At 44.1% G+C, this 14,026-nt stretch overlaps 1 protein-coding gene across 1 annotated transcript in view; it reads right to left on the minus strand.

Annotated features, from left to right (window-relative positions):
• Srd5a1 (steroid 5 alpha-reductase 1) overlaps positions 1 to 13,434 on the minus strand; it is a 30,168-nt gene extending 16,734 nt beyond the window's left edge. The window contains 1 exon segment of the mRNA NM_001281617.1: positions 13,125 to 13,434. Coding sequence (NP_001268546.1) covers positions 13,125 to 13,405 — 281 coding nt within the window. The 5' untranslated portion in view covers positions 13,406 to 13,434.
• Between the last annotated feature and the right edge of the window lie 592 nt (positions 13,435 to 14,026).

Here is a 14,026-nt window from a genome sequence, read left to right on the forward strand (position 1 = left end):
TGGCAACCAAAGTTAACATAAGAATTCACAAAAAAGCTTTTGAGGCAAAGGGCCCAGGCCCATGGCCAGCCCAAGCCTGAGTAGCAGGCTGGACTTCCCCATGAGTTCCCCCAGCCTGAGTCCCTGCTGGAACAGCTAAGTTTTCTTTGAGTAAGTGTGGGATTTTCGGTTGTAGCTTTTTTATACTCTTCAGCTGCCATCCAAACTCAGAGGCTTTTGTGCTTTTCCTACAGGCCCTCTCTCCTTGGGCTGACACTCTCAGATCACAGCCACAAGCTAGTTCTCTGATTCAGACATACTACACCTCACAGTTCACTGACACTGTTGGCAGATTTGGTACGTTAATTGGAAATTCTTAAAGGAAGGGACTAGTTAAAAAAACAGAGATTCCTCCACACACACACACACACACACACACACACACACACACACACACACACACACAAAATAAAAAATAAAAAAAGGAAAACACTGTTAGGATGGAGCAAATCATATCTGCATATGATTACATAATAGCTGGTTTAAAAATGGAACATGAAGAGATAATCAACTCACTGTTAATTGTTATTTTGGTAATCTTTGTTGTCCTTTTGATAATTCTTGGTTTATCTCTAAATAAAGTTGGTTGAGATGAGTACTAAGATGCAGGCCTTAGAAAAACTTATTAAAGCAGATTATAGAGAGATTCAAACCCAGACTGAGAAATTAAATGGAAAAACAAATCCAGCGTTGCATTTTAAGGTTAAAAGTGAACACTCTAACGTCTTAAGAGAACCATCTTTAATACATCTAGCAACCTTACAGGAAGTACCAAATGAAGAGCTACTTGGAAGCCTGTGACAATGTTAGATTTAGGAAAATTCTAGGAATCTGTAGTCTCATATGGCATCCATTCGCCATTTGTAAAGCAGATGATAAACATGTGGTCTGTTTGTAATAGGGTTATCCCTGTAGATTGGATGGATTTGATTAAAGCTGTCCTAGAGCCTGGACCACAATTACAATGGACTTTCTGGTTCAGAGAAAAGACTAAGAATATTGAACAAAGGCTAGAGGTATAGATTATATCCCAAGATCAAATTCTTGGAGGAGATTATGCTTAGAAGGCAATGTCAATATGATGATACCTCTATGAGTTTAATCTGTGCAGCAGCTTTGAAAGCTTGGGACGGAACTGGAGAAGCAGAAAAGAAAATTGAATCATTTACAAAGGTCATACAGGGCCCAAAGGAAGTATTCACAAGACTGTCATTAACAGTCAACAGAATGATATCAGACTCAGATGCTAGAAAAATAATAATTGAAACAACGGCTTATGAAAATGCTAATGCCCAATGCAAAAGGATAATTAGGCCTTTAAAAGAAAAATTAGCACTTTTGGAGCACTGAAACAGAGAAACAATTAACACTGAAGCTCATGATGATGATACACGGATAGAAGAGGTGATTTCAAAAGATTTAAAGAAAAATCAAAATGTCAAATATTTTGTGGCAGACAAGGTCACCTGAAAAGGGATTGTAAACAAGGTGTTTCTAGAAATAATTCTTTTTATAAATATAATTCAAATAGAACTACCCTTCCTTCTGGTGTGGCCTGAGAGTACCAAAGTACCAAAGTAATCCTTTGCTGCCATCAGGAAAAACCCTGAGTGGCCTCCCAAAGGTCCCTATTGAAAACCCTTTGGCAAATTCAATTCAGTCCTTTCCTATCACTACCCAGAATAATTAAAGAGACTAACACCTACTGTAAGAAAACATACTGCTCTGGACGATAGAAGAGCCATAAAAGAGAGAATAAAAAAGTCAGAAAAAAATTCCAGGTATTGGTGGCATAGGTCTTAAATTCCAGAATTCTGGAGGCAAAGGGAGGTGGATATATGTGAGTTCAAGGCCAGTCTGGTCTACAGAGTGAGTGTCAGGACAGGCTCCAAAGCAATACAGGGAAACCTTGGCTCAGGAAAAAAAAAGTCAAAAAAATCACAAATTGAGTATAGTGGCAAACTTCTATAAATGAGCAGAGACCAAAATTAAAAGTACAAATAAATGATGTTATCATTGCAAGTCTGGGAGACACAGGTGCGGACCTAACAATTCTATCACAAGGATCTTGGAATCCAAATTGGCCTTTTCAGGAGGTAAATGTTTCTCTTAGGGATTGGAACTCAACTTCTTTCTTAATCAATCAGGTTTTTACCTCAATATCTGACTCCTGAGTTTTTAATTAATAATAGAGCAATTTAGATAAATGCTTCACCTGTGGGCAGATCCAATACAGCATGGACTTGATTGACCATCATCATCTTTTGCTCTGATCATTAGGAATGGGTGGCACGTGTGTCTAAGCTCTGGCACAGCAGTCTGGCCACCTAGAAAGGTGTCTGCACTGTTATGAACTTGGAGCAGAGACACACAAGTCAAGCTCCTAGTGAGCTCTGTAGGGCTTCTGGAAGGAGCTTCTCTGCAGACTCAGCAAACCGTCTTCTTGTTTCATCTGAACATCCAGAGGCAAATGTGCAAAACATACCACAGCTTAATGCCAAGGCTGTTGGAATCTAGTCATGCTTTATAGATTTTCCCACAGCACCCAAATTCAAGGTGGGATCTCTCTTATCTCGTTAATTTGCAACAGACATAATTTCCATACACGGGCTGTGGCTCAGCTAATGTTTCATGAGCCAGAACCTTCATATTTTAAGTCTCTTTGGGTAATGGGGAGGTGCCATAATATGTGATAGGAGGAGTTTAATCTGCAAGGTTGTAATAATATGGAACATGCATACCAAAGAATGGACCAAACAGAAGTATAAGAGTTTTTCTAGTGTACCACTGAAATTGCATACGGTGGAGTGCTATCAGTAGTTTTCTGCTTGCCTCAAGAGCCTCAAGAGTATCTAACAAAGCCCCAGTGCCAAGCATGGGAAACCTCCCTTCGAGTAGTTAGTGGAGGGAGTCCAAGAGACTCTCATAACCCTCAGTGACCTCCCAGCCACCATTTGGTCCACTCCTACTCCCTCCCCTGAATCTGTCCTCAGAACCAAAGGTTCATGTTCCCAAGGCCAGGGTCTGGCTTCCCTCTGGTGCAGTCACACAGGAGGTACATACAGTAGACTCTCAGCACCACTTCTTAGTTCTGCCCATGCCATTTGTTCTTCATGGCTTCCTCGGTTGGCTTGTAACACCCACAAAAACATGCACCAACAAGGACTAGGGAGTTTGCCAGACTGGCTGTACTAAATGTTGTTTCCACCCTGGTTTTCTTTCAGAACTTGCAGATAGAGCTCGAATGACTGTTTAATAAATGAGATGTGTGGGGAGAATGGAAACTGCTTATCTTTTTTTTACTGGGGAAACTTAAATGTCACCAAATTATGTCACGTGGGCTTATGTGTCTAGCAACTTGCATCTCTCCCTCTCCTTCCACCTCACCCACAAGTCTCTCCTAGAAGTTTTAAATACCACATTTACTGGGGCCCATAAAGATGGGTCTGCTTCATCTTGCCTCAAGATCAGAGAGTTCAAAACTGTCCTTAGCATGTCAAAAAGACCTAAAGGTCTAAACACTGACTACAGGATGATGTTTCAGCCTTGGTACTGGATGTCTTGTCTAAATAACAACAGACTTGGGCTCAGGTGTGTTTACTCTTGTCCCTGAAGGCAGGATAACAGGTATGGCTACCAAATTACCTGGAGATTAAGGAAAGTAAGTCTGTTTGCTCCTTATTCATGATAATAGAAGTCTTCTGCCATATCCCCACTTTTGGTTGCGTACTTTAGAATGTTGAAGAATAAATTAAAGGCGTTCAGTGTTGACTGGATTGCCCTTCTGACTCTATTCTGTGTCTGTGTCTTTGTCATTCTCTTAACATCTTTACCTACCCTTTCTCAATCCACCCCCCCAGGTACGAACCAGGCATGTTGGCTGGCTCAGACTGTAGCCCTGCAAAGACAGTTTCACACACACACACACACACACACACACACACACACACACACACACACACACACACCTGGCAAAACAAGTGGCTTTTGAAACAGTTTTCTACTTAGCCACAAAGAAACTGAGTCATGGCACTTGAAGGAAAGTGGAAAGGACTGGAGATCCATGTGTTAAGCAAAAATAAGCAAGTGAGACAAACAATGCATATTCTTTCTCATGAGTGGGTTTGAGATCCTAGATCTCATGTGGGGGTTTGAGACAATGTTTCTCTGCGTAGACTTGGCTGTCCTGGAACTCACTCTACGGACCAGGCTGGCCTAGAACTTAAGGGATCCACCTGACTTGTCATCACCAGTGCTGGGATTAAAGGGGTATGCCACCACCACCTGGCTATTTTAACTTTTACATATGTGTGTATATAAATGTTTGTACTAGTACAGATCATGAAACTAGAATGGGGACCTTGAGGAGGGGGAAAACTTTTAATGGGGGCACAGGAGATAAAAAGATGGCAACAGAACTGGTGAGACATGAAAGTAGGAGAGAAATTGGGAGGAGAAAAGGGTCCAGCAGGCCAGAGTAGAGGGATAGGGAAAGAAGTAAAGGGTGACAACCACAAAGTACTTGTGCAACTGCTCATTACTTTGAATGCTAATTTTAAAAACTAATAAAAGCAAATAAATGAATGAAGCCGCTGATAATCAGAACTCTATTGCCATCTGATGGAGGAGGTCCTTGTTTATATGTTTCTCTTATTTGGTGATGAATAAAATACTGTTGGAAGATAGGTGGGACTAGGAGACAACGAGAATTCTGAGAGAGGTAGGACAGGGACCCCTCAAGAGTTTCGATGCTGCCAGAGGAGTAACACCATGCAGGGCAATACCGGGTAAGCCACAGTCTTGTGGCAATATACAGATTAATAGAAATGGGTTAATAATTAAGACAGAATTAGTCAATAAGAAGCCCTAGTCATTGGCCAACATTTTATAATTAATATAAGTCTCTGTTCATTTGGGGTTGAGAAGGCTGTGGGACCAGGATGGTGGGAAGAACCATCTTTAACAGCCACCCGTTTCCTGAATCAGCAGCCCAAGGTCAACACTGGTTGCTGTGCTCAGGGTTCTCCTCCCTACAGAAGGGTCCACTCAGCCTCTGCCACTCCAGATGTGACTTTTGCATTTGCAATGCTGTCTCCATTCTCTCACTTGCCTACAATTAATCACAGCATTTCAAATCAAAAGGCTTTGAATCAAACTGCTAAACAAAATTTAGGAAACATCGCCTTTATTTCTAAAACCTCGTGTTTTCACTGGTATCAAGACTGGCAGAGTATACACACAGAAAGGACCATATGTATGTGGAGGTAAAACAGTGCCTGTCATCAATTATCAAACCCTTGGATGTGCCAGTACTATGTGAGCTGTTCAGACAGCAGCATGTTTATCATAAATACCAATCCTACATGGTTAGGCAACAGGAAGAAACAGCTCATGCTATCAATGGGAAACCCTGCACAGCATAGGAGCTTACCCCAAGAAATGATGGTGTTGGGATAGCCCTGTGATAGCAGGTAGTCTCAAAATGTTCTCAATTTGTCTAACTCTCATTAAAAACAAAACAAAGCGGATAAAGCCAAGTGTGGAGGCACATGCTTTTAATCCTAGCATTCTGGAGGCAAAAGCAGGAGAATTTCTTTGAGTTCCAGGTCTGCCTGTTGATCATATTGCACCTATTAAGCTCTAGGATACCCAGGGCCAAGCAGTCAGACTCTGTCTCTGAAAAACAAATACTCCCACTGCTAAGTACAAAAAGCAGTGGAGACAGACAAATAAATTAGGAAGGTAATGAAGGAAGATGAGATCTGAAGCATGTGTGCCTGAAAACAAGTACTGGGACATGCTTTCCTACAAGTATGGCTTGTACAATGGCCACTCTACCTTACAAAACAAGCAAATGAAACAACAACAAAACAATTTCTACAAGACATTTTAGCAACGAGGCTGGGTGGTTTGAATGACAACCTGTCTCCCCTAGTCCACTATTTGAATGTTTGCTCCTCAACTTTTGACTCTGGGGAGACTTAGGAGATATGACCTTGCTGGAGAAGTGTCTCACTGGGGATGGCTTTGAGAGCTTAAGATGTGTCTTTTTAAAGTTCCTTCTGTTTACTGCTTTTGATTTTAGATGTGAGCTCTCCGTTGTTACTGCCACCATGCCTGGTAATGGATTCCTACCCCTTTAGAGCTATGAGCCCAAAATAACACTATGTCTAAGTTTCTTTGGTCATGTATTTTATCAAAGCAACAGAAAAGTAGCTAATGCATAAGTGCTTTGTCTTGGGCAGATTTCACCTTCCTTACTAATTCTGAGTCAAGCATTGCAATTTCAAAATATTTTATGTAATTCTCTTCTCATTTAGCTTGGCAAAGTCCATCTTACCCTAACTCTCTTACACATGCAAAACCTGCAAAGGCCCTGGTACTTCACCCAAAAGCACGTGTCATACCCTCTAGGAAATTCCTCTCTGCTTGTTATTGATTTCTAAAAGAGGAAATAAGTATGGTAGTTTATTTGGCTAACCATTGCTTGGGATAGTGAAATAAGTGTTTCATATTATTCAACCATCTTCTTGCCTGGGTCAAATACCTGTGCTCAGAGCAAAGATCCCTTTGTCTGGTATGAACCTAACTTTGTCTGTCCCAAGAGCCATGGAAACACAAAGATTTACAAACAACGCTGCGCTGTCTAGTTTCTATTGAAAAATGAGAAATTCTTGCTATTAAATTCCAAAGGCTTGTATGAAATTTTTCCAACAGGCCTACCTAAAATACATAGACAACTCAAAAGCACTGAAAGAACAAGAAATGGTAATTCAAGAAAAGAAAATAAAGATGGAGCAGGCTTGTACCCTCAGCATGAGGAGGCTGAAACAGGAGGGTCAAAAGTGTAAGGCCAGCCTGGGCTATGCAGTGAGATCCTGTTCCATAGAAACCAAACAAAATTACTGTTATGGGACCTGCTTTAACTGAAATGGTTTGTTTTGACTGATAACTTATTAAAGAAAATGAAAAGCCCCAAACTTAAACTGGTCCCATTTTGTCAGGAATATAGTTTGGATTCAGTCTTTTTAACAGATGTGTTGACATCCCTGCTTTCCGGATACACAACACGTTCTAAAGTGAGAGCTCTCTGACTTTTGTGTGTGACCTGGGCACACCTGCTGTGAACTGTGCTGCAAGGCAAAATCCCTTATGCATCTGGACAAAGCCTGATTTACAAACTACAGTCAACTAAACCAACAGTACTAACAGTAATGAAGGGATCAGAGAGATGGCTTGGGCGTTAGGAGCACCTGACACTCTTGCAGAGGACCCAAGTTCAGTCCCTAATTATCTATGTGGCAAATCGAAATCATGTGTCACTCGTTTCAGGGAATCTGACACCTTCTTCTGCCCTGCTTGGGCACTGTGCTCACGTGGTACACAGACACACAAGCAGGCAAAACTCCAAGATGCACAATATTTTTTTAAAAAGTAATTACCCCAAATCTCTCTTGGTCCATGCTTTAGGCTAATCTGATGAATGAACTGTTTTTGAAATTTGCTGGCAAAAAATGAAAGAGATGTCCTTAGGTTTGTCTACATGCTTTCCCCTGGTTGGCAGGCCAGGGAGAGCTACAGGTTTCTCTGTTAGGGGTTTAACATCATGGGTGTGAGTGTCTCTTAAAAACAAATGTGCGCCGGGCGTTGGTGGCGCACCCCTTTAATCCCAGCACTCGGGAGGCAGAGGCAGGCGGATCTCTGTGAGTTCGAGACCGGCCTGGACTACCAAGCAAGTTCCAGGACAGCCTCCAAAGCCACAGAGAAACCCTGTCTCGAAAAACAAAACAAACAAAAAAACAACAACAACAACAAAAAACAAATGTGCAGCTGAGAGCGCAGGGCAGTGTGCACTCTTGGCCTTGCTCTTTTTTTTTTTAAGAAAACATTTTAGAAGCATTTATTTATAAAAGCCTAAAAATAAACAATTGTTAGAATCCCAGACCAGACTGCTCAAGTTAAGCCTGAGTGCTGGCCCTCTGTCCATCCTCACAGTTGATTCTGGGCTGCTTGCTTTCTTATAGTTTTGGTTGTGAGCCTAGCTTTTAACGACTGAGACATCTCCCCAGCCCAGGGGCTCCTTGCTTTCTACACAGAGGAGACATGTCACCTAAGGCCTCCCAGCATGTTTGGGTTCCAGGCAAATGACAGGTGTCACTCTTACTTCTCCCAGGAAGCTTACCGACTGTAGCTGTCAGACTGGAAGGCATCGGGGAGCTAAGATGAGGCATCTCCACCTGTGTGACAGTGACACTTCAGTCCTCCTCACCTCACCCACATCCCCAGAGTCCCAATTTCCTCTCAACTCCCTCTCAGCCCTCGGCCACCTGGGACTCAGGGACAACCTGGCTGCAGGCTTGTGCTATCAACTCTTCTCTTTCTCTGAGACCTGCAAGGGACGGACTCCTGCTGCCTCATGGGACCGAACTCCTTCCGAGCTTCCAACATTGTGCTGTCTGCTTGACCGTGTGTTCATGGCATTGATAATGTTTTAAATAAACTCCCTACTTAAAAGGACAGTCCACTTCGGTGCCTCCCTTGCTCCCAGGCCAGAGACCTTGCATTAATATGCTCTATTCTGCAAATAATGTTTTGTTTTAAAAGGAGCACACTGTACAGCATTACCATGTTCTTTGTTTTCTTGAGACAGGGTCTCACTATGTGGCCCAGGCTAACATGGAACCTGAGATTCTCTTGTCTTGGCCTGAGTGCTGTGTTGTGGGATATTTGTACACTGTGTGGAAAATGTTATTGCTGTGACTGGTGTAATAAAATGCTGAATGGCCGACCACTAGCTAAGAGGAGGTTAGGTGGGACTTCCAGGGACAGAGAGAACTCTGGGAAGAAGGAGGAGGAGATGCCAGGAGACAGGGAGAGGAAGGAGTTGCAAGATGGAAGAGAGATAATGCCATATGATAGAATGTAGATTAATATAAATGGGTTAAGGTATAAGAGCTAGTTAGGAAAAAGCCTAAGCTATAGGACGAGCATTCACAATTAATAAGAAGTCTCTGTGTTGCTATTAGTGAGTTGCCAGCCAAAAGAAAAACCTGCCTACAGAGCTTGGGTTACAGATGTGCAAAACCATACCTCCTAAAGTTTTGGAGAGAAAAGTAACTTCACACGACGACTGCTTGTTTGATAGCTCATTTTTCACAAGTGATCTAGGTATAACACTTAATGAATTTAGGTCACTGTAAATGGGATATTTATAAATAAACTTTCCATGTAAGTTGATTTTTTTTTTTTTGGTGTCTCTAGCTTGGAACTCTGTAGGGAGGGTGACCCTACTTGACCTAAGCCAGGAGTGCCTCATTTGAAAATAAAAAGGGGTGAATTGTGGGAACACCAGACCTTGAGCAGAGACCCACTTCCCCTTCAGCCTGGGAGTAGGCAGCTGTAAGACAATGTTTACTAAAAACATGTTTACTAAAAACAATATAATGCCCCGGGCAATAAGTTCCTGGAAGAGGCTTGCCCAGGGAAACCGCCCTGACCTCGACCTTGTCCAAAGACTAACCGCCTCTTCTGACACGCCCAGATCAGTTTTTGGTGTCAGAGAGCAGAACCAGCCAGGGTAGAGGAGAGAGCAGAAGCTTTTCTGGAGGGAGCCTTTCTTAGGAAGTTTTCTTGAACCTTTTTGGGGCCTGCTTAAAGTTTTATTTATATCGTTGAGCGAGTCTCTGTGTTGTCAATCCCCGACACCCTCCACACGTTCTCGGACACAGGCTGCGCGGCAGACGCGACAGAACTCAGAGTGCTGGAATTAAAGTAGTGTTAGGGCATACCCATGTAACTGAAAGTTTGGTTATGTCAGATTACATAATACTGGAATAAAGTCTGAGTGAGGCTGACTTTTTGCCCTCATTTTCATTCTTGTCTTCATTCTCTCCGTTTCCCTCCAACTCAACCTATATGCAGTTAAGACATCAAGCATTTGAGAATTTCTAAGTTCTGTGAAAGTTCTAAAATACCAATAGCTAAATGTCAATTTAGGTCTGTTGGTCTTGTTAACTTGTATGCAAAGGACTATTTATCATATAGCAACATGCATGACCAGTTTAAACAATTCACTATGATCAAATATGAATTCACAGCAAACACTGGTCTATGAGAAAATTTCAACATTGACAACTTTTATTTTCACAAGCTTTGTCTCATGTGTACAGGGCACGAGAAAAATCAAAGTAAATTTTTTTTTGGTTAGACAAACTAGATGAATGGAGTAAGACATGGTCTTCTAGTGAGAAGTAGACTAATGTCTACATTGGAGGGTTTAAGAATAAGATTGTTAGGCAGAGGCAGGCAGATCTCTGTGAGTTCGAGGCCAGCCTGGTCTACCGAGTGAGTTCCAGGACAGCTTCCAAAACAATACAGAGAAACCCTGTCTCGAAAAACCAAAAAATAAAAAAATAAAAAAAGAATAAGATTGTTTACAAGATGCAAAGGTAAAGGGGGAAACATAAGCAAGGTGGAAAAGAATCAGCAAACAGAAAGGACAGGGCTGAAGAAGGTGTATTTTAGGTAAGAAAAATTGACCAGGGCAATGGGAAATTTTTGTATGAGAAAGAATTCTGTGTTGTAGGATGATTTATTACTTATTTATATTTATTTATGTGGTCTGAGATGAATAGCCGGATTGCCCCAGGACGGGAAGAAAGAAACAGAGTAAAACTAAAGGTGAAGCAGGTTGCAGAGGGGCTGAGCAGGTAGCAGGTTTGTGAGGAATAAATGCTACAGAAACAACCTGTGCAAGACGCGCGTGGAGGATGCATGTCTTCTCACTGCAAGAGCACGCCAGTGCTGGCACTAATGCCACATGCTGCAGCTGCATGAACCTCTGAGGGGACTGAACTGGGGGGTGAGGTTTGACAGCTGCAGCGTCTCAACTCAATCCCATTCATCACCATCCGATGCTTGTCTTTAAGGCTTGGTTCCCGGTACCAACCTGCATTTGCCACTGCTCGTCACTGAATTCTACTGCATGACAAGTGTCCCCAAATGCATGGATGCAAACAGGATCTTAGCGTTTACAAACAGTAAAAGGATGAATTTCCCCCTAAACCTCCTTGTTTGTATGTGCCTGAGATAAAGGCACTTCAGAGAAAATACTCCATCAAAGGGTAAAGGGTGACAGCTGTTCAAATAATCATCACATTTTCCAAGTATTAATGACAACAGATAAAGAAGGCAAGAAGTAATTGGGGAGGTGTTTGCACCAATGTGTTCTTGACAAGACTTATCTATCACAAAGGACTCTGCCAGCATTACAACCTTGGGCAGTTGTCACTACAACCTTATACCAAAAATAACTTCTACAAGGATGTCTGTTTAACCTTAGAGAGTTGACCTCCCCGTGCCCCACCCCCCAGTTATAACTCTTTAATGCAAGTATTAGTTTCAAAATACTGTATGTAATACTGAGGCTGCCCCTGATAATCTTTTTTGGCTGTACAATGTAATATGGCACATACATCCTCATTCCAGTAGTCTGTGAGCCCTTTGCTCAACGCTAGCACTCTCTCCCCTAACTCAGAGTCCTCCTGGTACTGCTTAAGCAAATGCCCTCCCACTGAGCTACACCCTCAGTCCAAAGGGAATCTCCGGCATCTGTTGTTTAGATGGATACACCTCTAGCGCTTTGCTTCCCAGAACCAACTTCTACCCATAGGTCATACACACAGACACAAATTTCTGTGTTTTTATGGAGGTACGTCCATGAACAAGAGTTCAGGGGATATTCAAACAGCAGTAACATCCCGTCCCTTCACAAAAATAGATTAAGCAATTTGATAACAACTTTGTTAGGTAGAATATATCTCCTTTGTGTTTTTATTTGTATCTGTGTGTGTGTGTGTGTGACGTGTGTATGACGTGTGTGTGTGTGTGTGTGTGTGTGTGATGTGCCTGCATGTATGCCATGGAGCGCACGTGGAGGTCAGAAGACAACCTCAGCTATTGCTCTATAGCCTTCTATGTCATTCACCGCTGTGCACAGCAGCCTAGCTAGCCCTGTCTCCTATCTCTGCTGTCCATCTCCACACAGAGGCAGTGTTATTACAGAAGTCTGTGTGGTATGCAAACTCGGGTCTCTGGTCTTGCACGGCTACCCACTGAGTCATCTCCTCAGCTCCTGGAATACTCTATCGACAGTTGGAGGCACACAGAATCCATGCTTTGTTGCATGCTGATTGCACCCACACATAAAATGCCTGCACTAAAGCTGTGACTAGAAGCACACTATGTTCAGGAGGGTGAGAGCAGCTGTTATGGAAATCAACTCTTGTACCATCCTGGACACCAGGGACTTGTGGGCACTGGATCTGAGAAGCCATTCTTCCCCTTTACTGGAATATAAGAAAGAACAGGCTACCAACACAACACTGAATTCTCCAAACGTCTCCAGGAAATGGGTATTTTAAGGTAGGTCCCCAACACTAGAGGATGAGAGACTCGCAAATGCCATGGAATTCAACTCCCATAAAATACAGAGGCATCCTTTCTATTGTGCAGTTTTCCGAGTCTAGATGAAAACACTGACTTACAAATGCTAGAGTCAGTTACAACTAGAGACAGTCCAGTCCAGTTTATTAGAAAACCTGAAAACTTGAAAACTTGAGGTAGTCACTGAAACATCTTTCACATACCCTCTCCCGAGAAAAGATTCATAAGCTAACTGTGTTTGTGCCTGGAAAGCCAGTCCCTCTCAAACAAGGAAGGCAGCACATCTCTGAAACTGCTCAAGTCTACCCACATTCGGGGTCCAGAGTGGTCTCGAGAGACAACGTTGTTAGCAAGCTAAAGCTGGGTCACCTGGTTACCAGGGAGGCTGCACCAGGGATAAAGATTCCCCAAGGGGGAAACAGGAGACAAGCAGTAACATCACCCCGCTGGGGCGACATCGCTGATAGTCTGCAGACAGCCAGAGAGGAAATCGTGACAACTGTACCACTAACCATGACCATGCAGTCCTTTCTACCTCCCTTTCCATAGCATCCTAGTATTTCGGAATTTAATCTCCGAGCGCGAGTACCGGGGAGACACCTGGTGTGGGGAGGGACCGCCGCAGGAGGGAAAACCATTACCTTTGAACGTAGTGGATCAGAAACATCGCCAGCAGGACCCGGTTGGGCATGCTGCCGAGGCGCGCGGCTGCAGGGCGAGTGTATTCATACAGCGGCCAAGCCATCGAGGGCAGCTCCTGCAGGAACCAGGCGGGTCTCGCCGGCAACTGGAGGCCGGGATGCTGCGCCGAGTAGCGACCGTAGGGAGAGCCTACCAAAGTGAGAAACACGAAGACCACGAAGGCCAAGAGACCCTCTAAGTAGGTGAACGCATCCAGCAGGCGAAACTCGTCCAAGTCCATAGTTGAGGTCGAGCAGCGTGCTCCATACCTGGGCGTCCAAGTGTGGCCACATATAAGGCCGGGAGGAGGGCTCAGAGCAGCCCTCTCCAGCCAGCGCCCCAGCAGTGCGTACCTGCCCAGGGGAGGGGCGAGCCACCTGTTCCGGCGGGGACTGGACTACAAGCTAGCACCACCAGATAAGGTCCTCCTGCAGGGGTTCCAAGGCAGAGCCCGATTGCGTAGAGTCCCGCCTACGCGGAGAGCCCACCCTTCCCTCGCCCCCGCAGCGATTTGGGAGAGCTATCCATTGGCCTAGAGATCCTTTGGCTCCCAAAGCACTCAGGGGCGTGCCCTGCAGCCGGAGCTCCGCCCCCTCAGTGCTGCGGCCCGGCCTCTCGGCTCTAAGAGCCTCTCTCTGCGACCCGCTCTGCAACCTGGGCCACGCCCCCGCTCGCACGGTAAAACCACGCCCCTCCACAGTCCCCGCCTCCGTGGCAGCGACAGAGCCGCGCCCCTATCTCTGCACGCTCAGGTCGTCCACGCAGGTGCCTGAGCCTCCGCGTAAGACGCGATGACGTATGCTCAGGGGTGTTTGGGGTTGCTGTGGGGACACATGTTCCCTGTAGGGCGATCACCCTTTTC

The sequence above is a fragment of the Mesocricetus auratus genome, unplaced genomic scaffold (assembly GCF_017639785.1).
Source record: "Mesocricetus auratus isolate SY011 unplaced genomic scaffold, BCM_Maur_2.0 Super-Scaffold_100015, whole genome shotgun sequence".
NCBI lineage: Eukaryota > Metazoa > Chordata > Mammalia > Rodentia > Cricetidae > Mesocricetus > Mesocricetus auratus.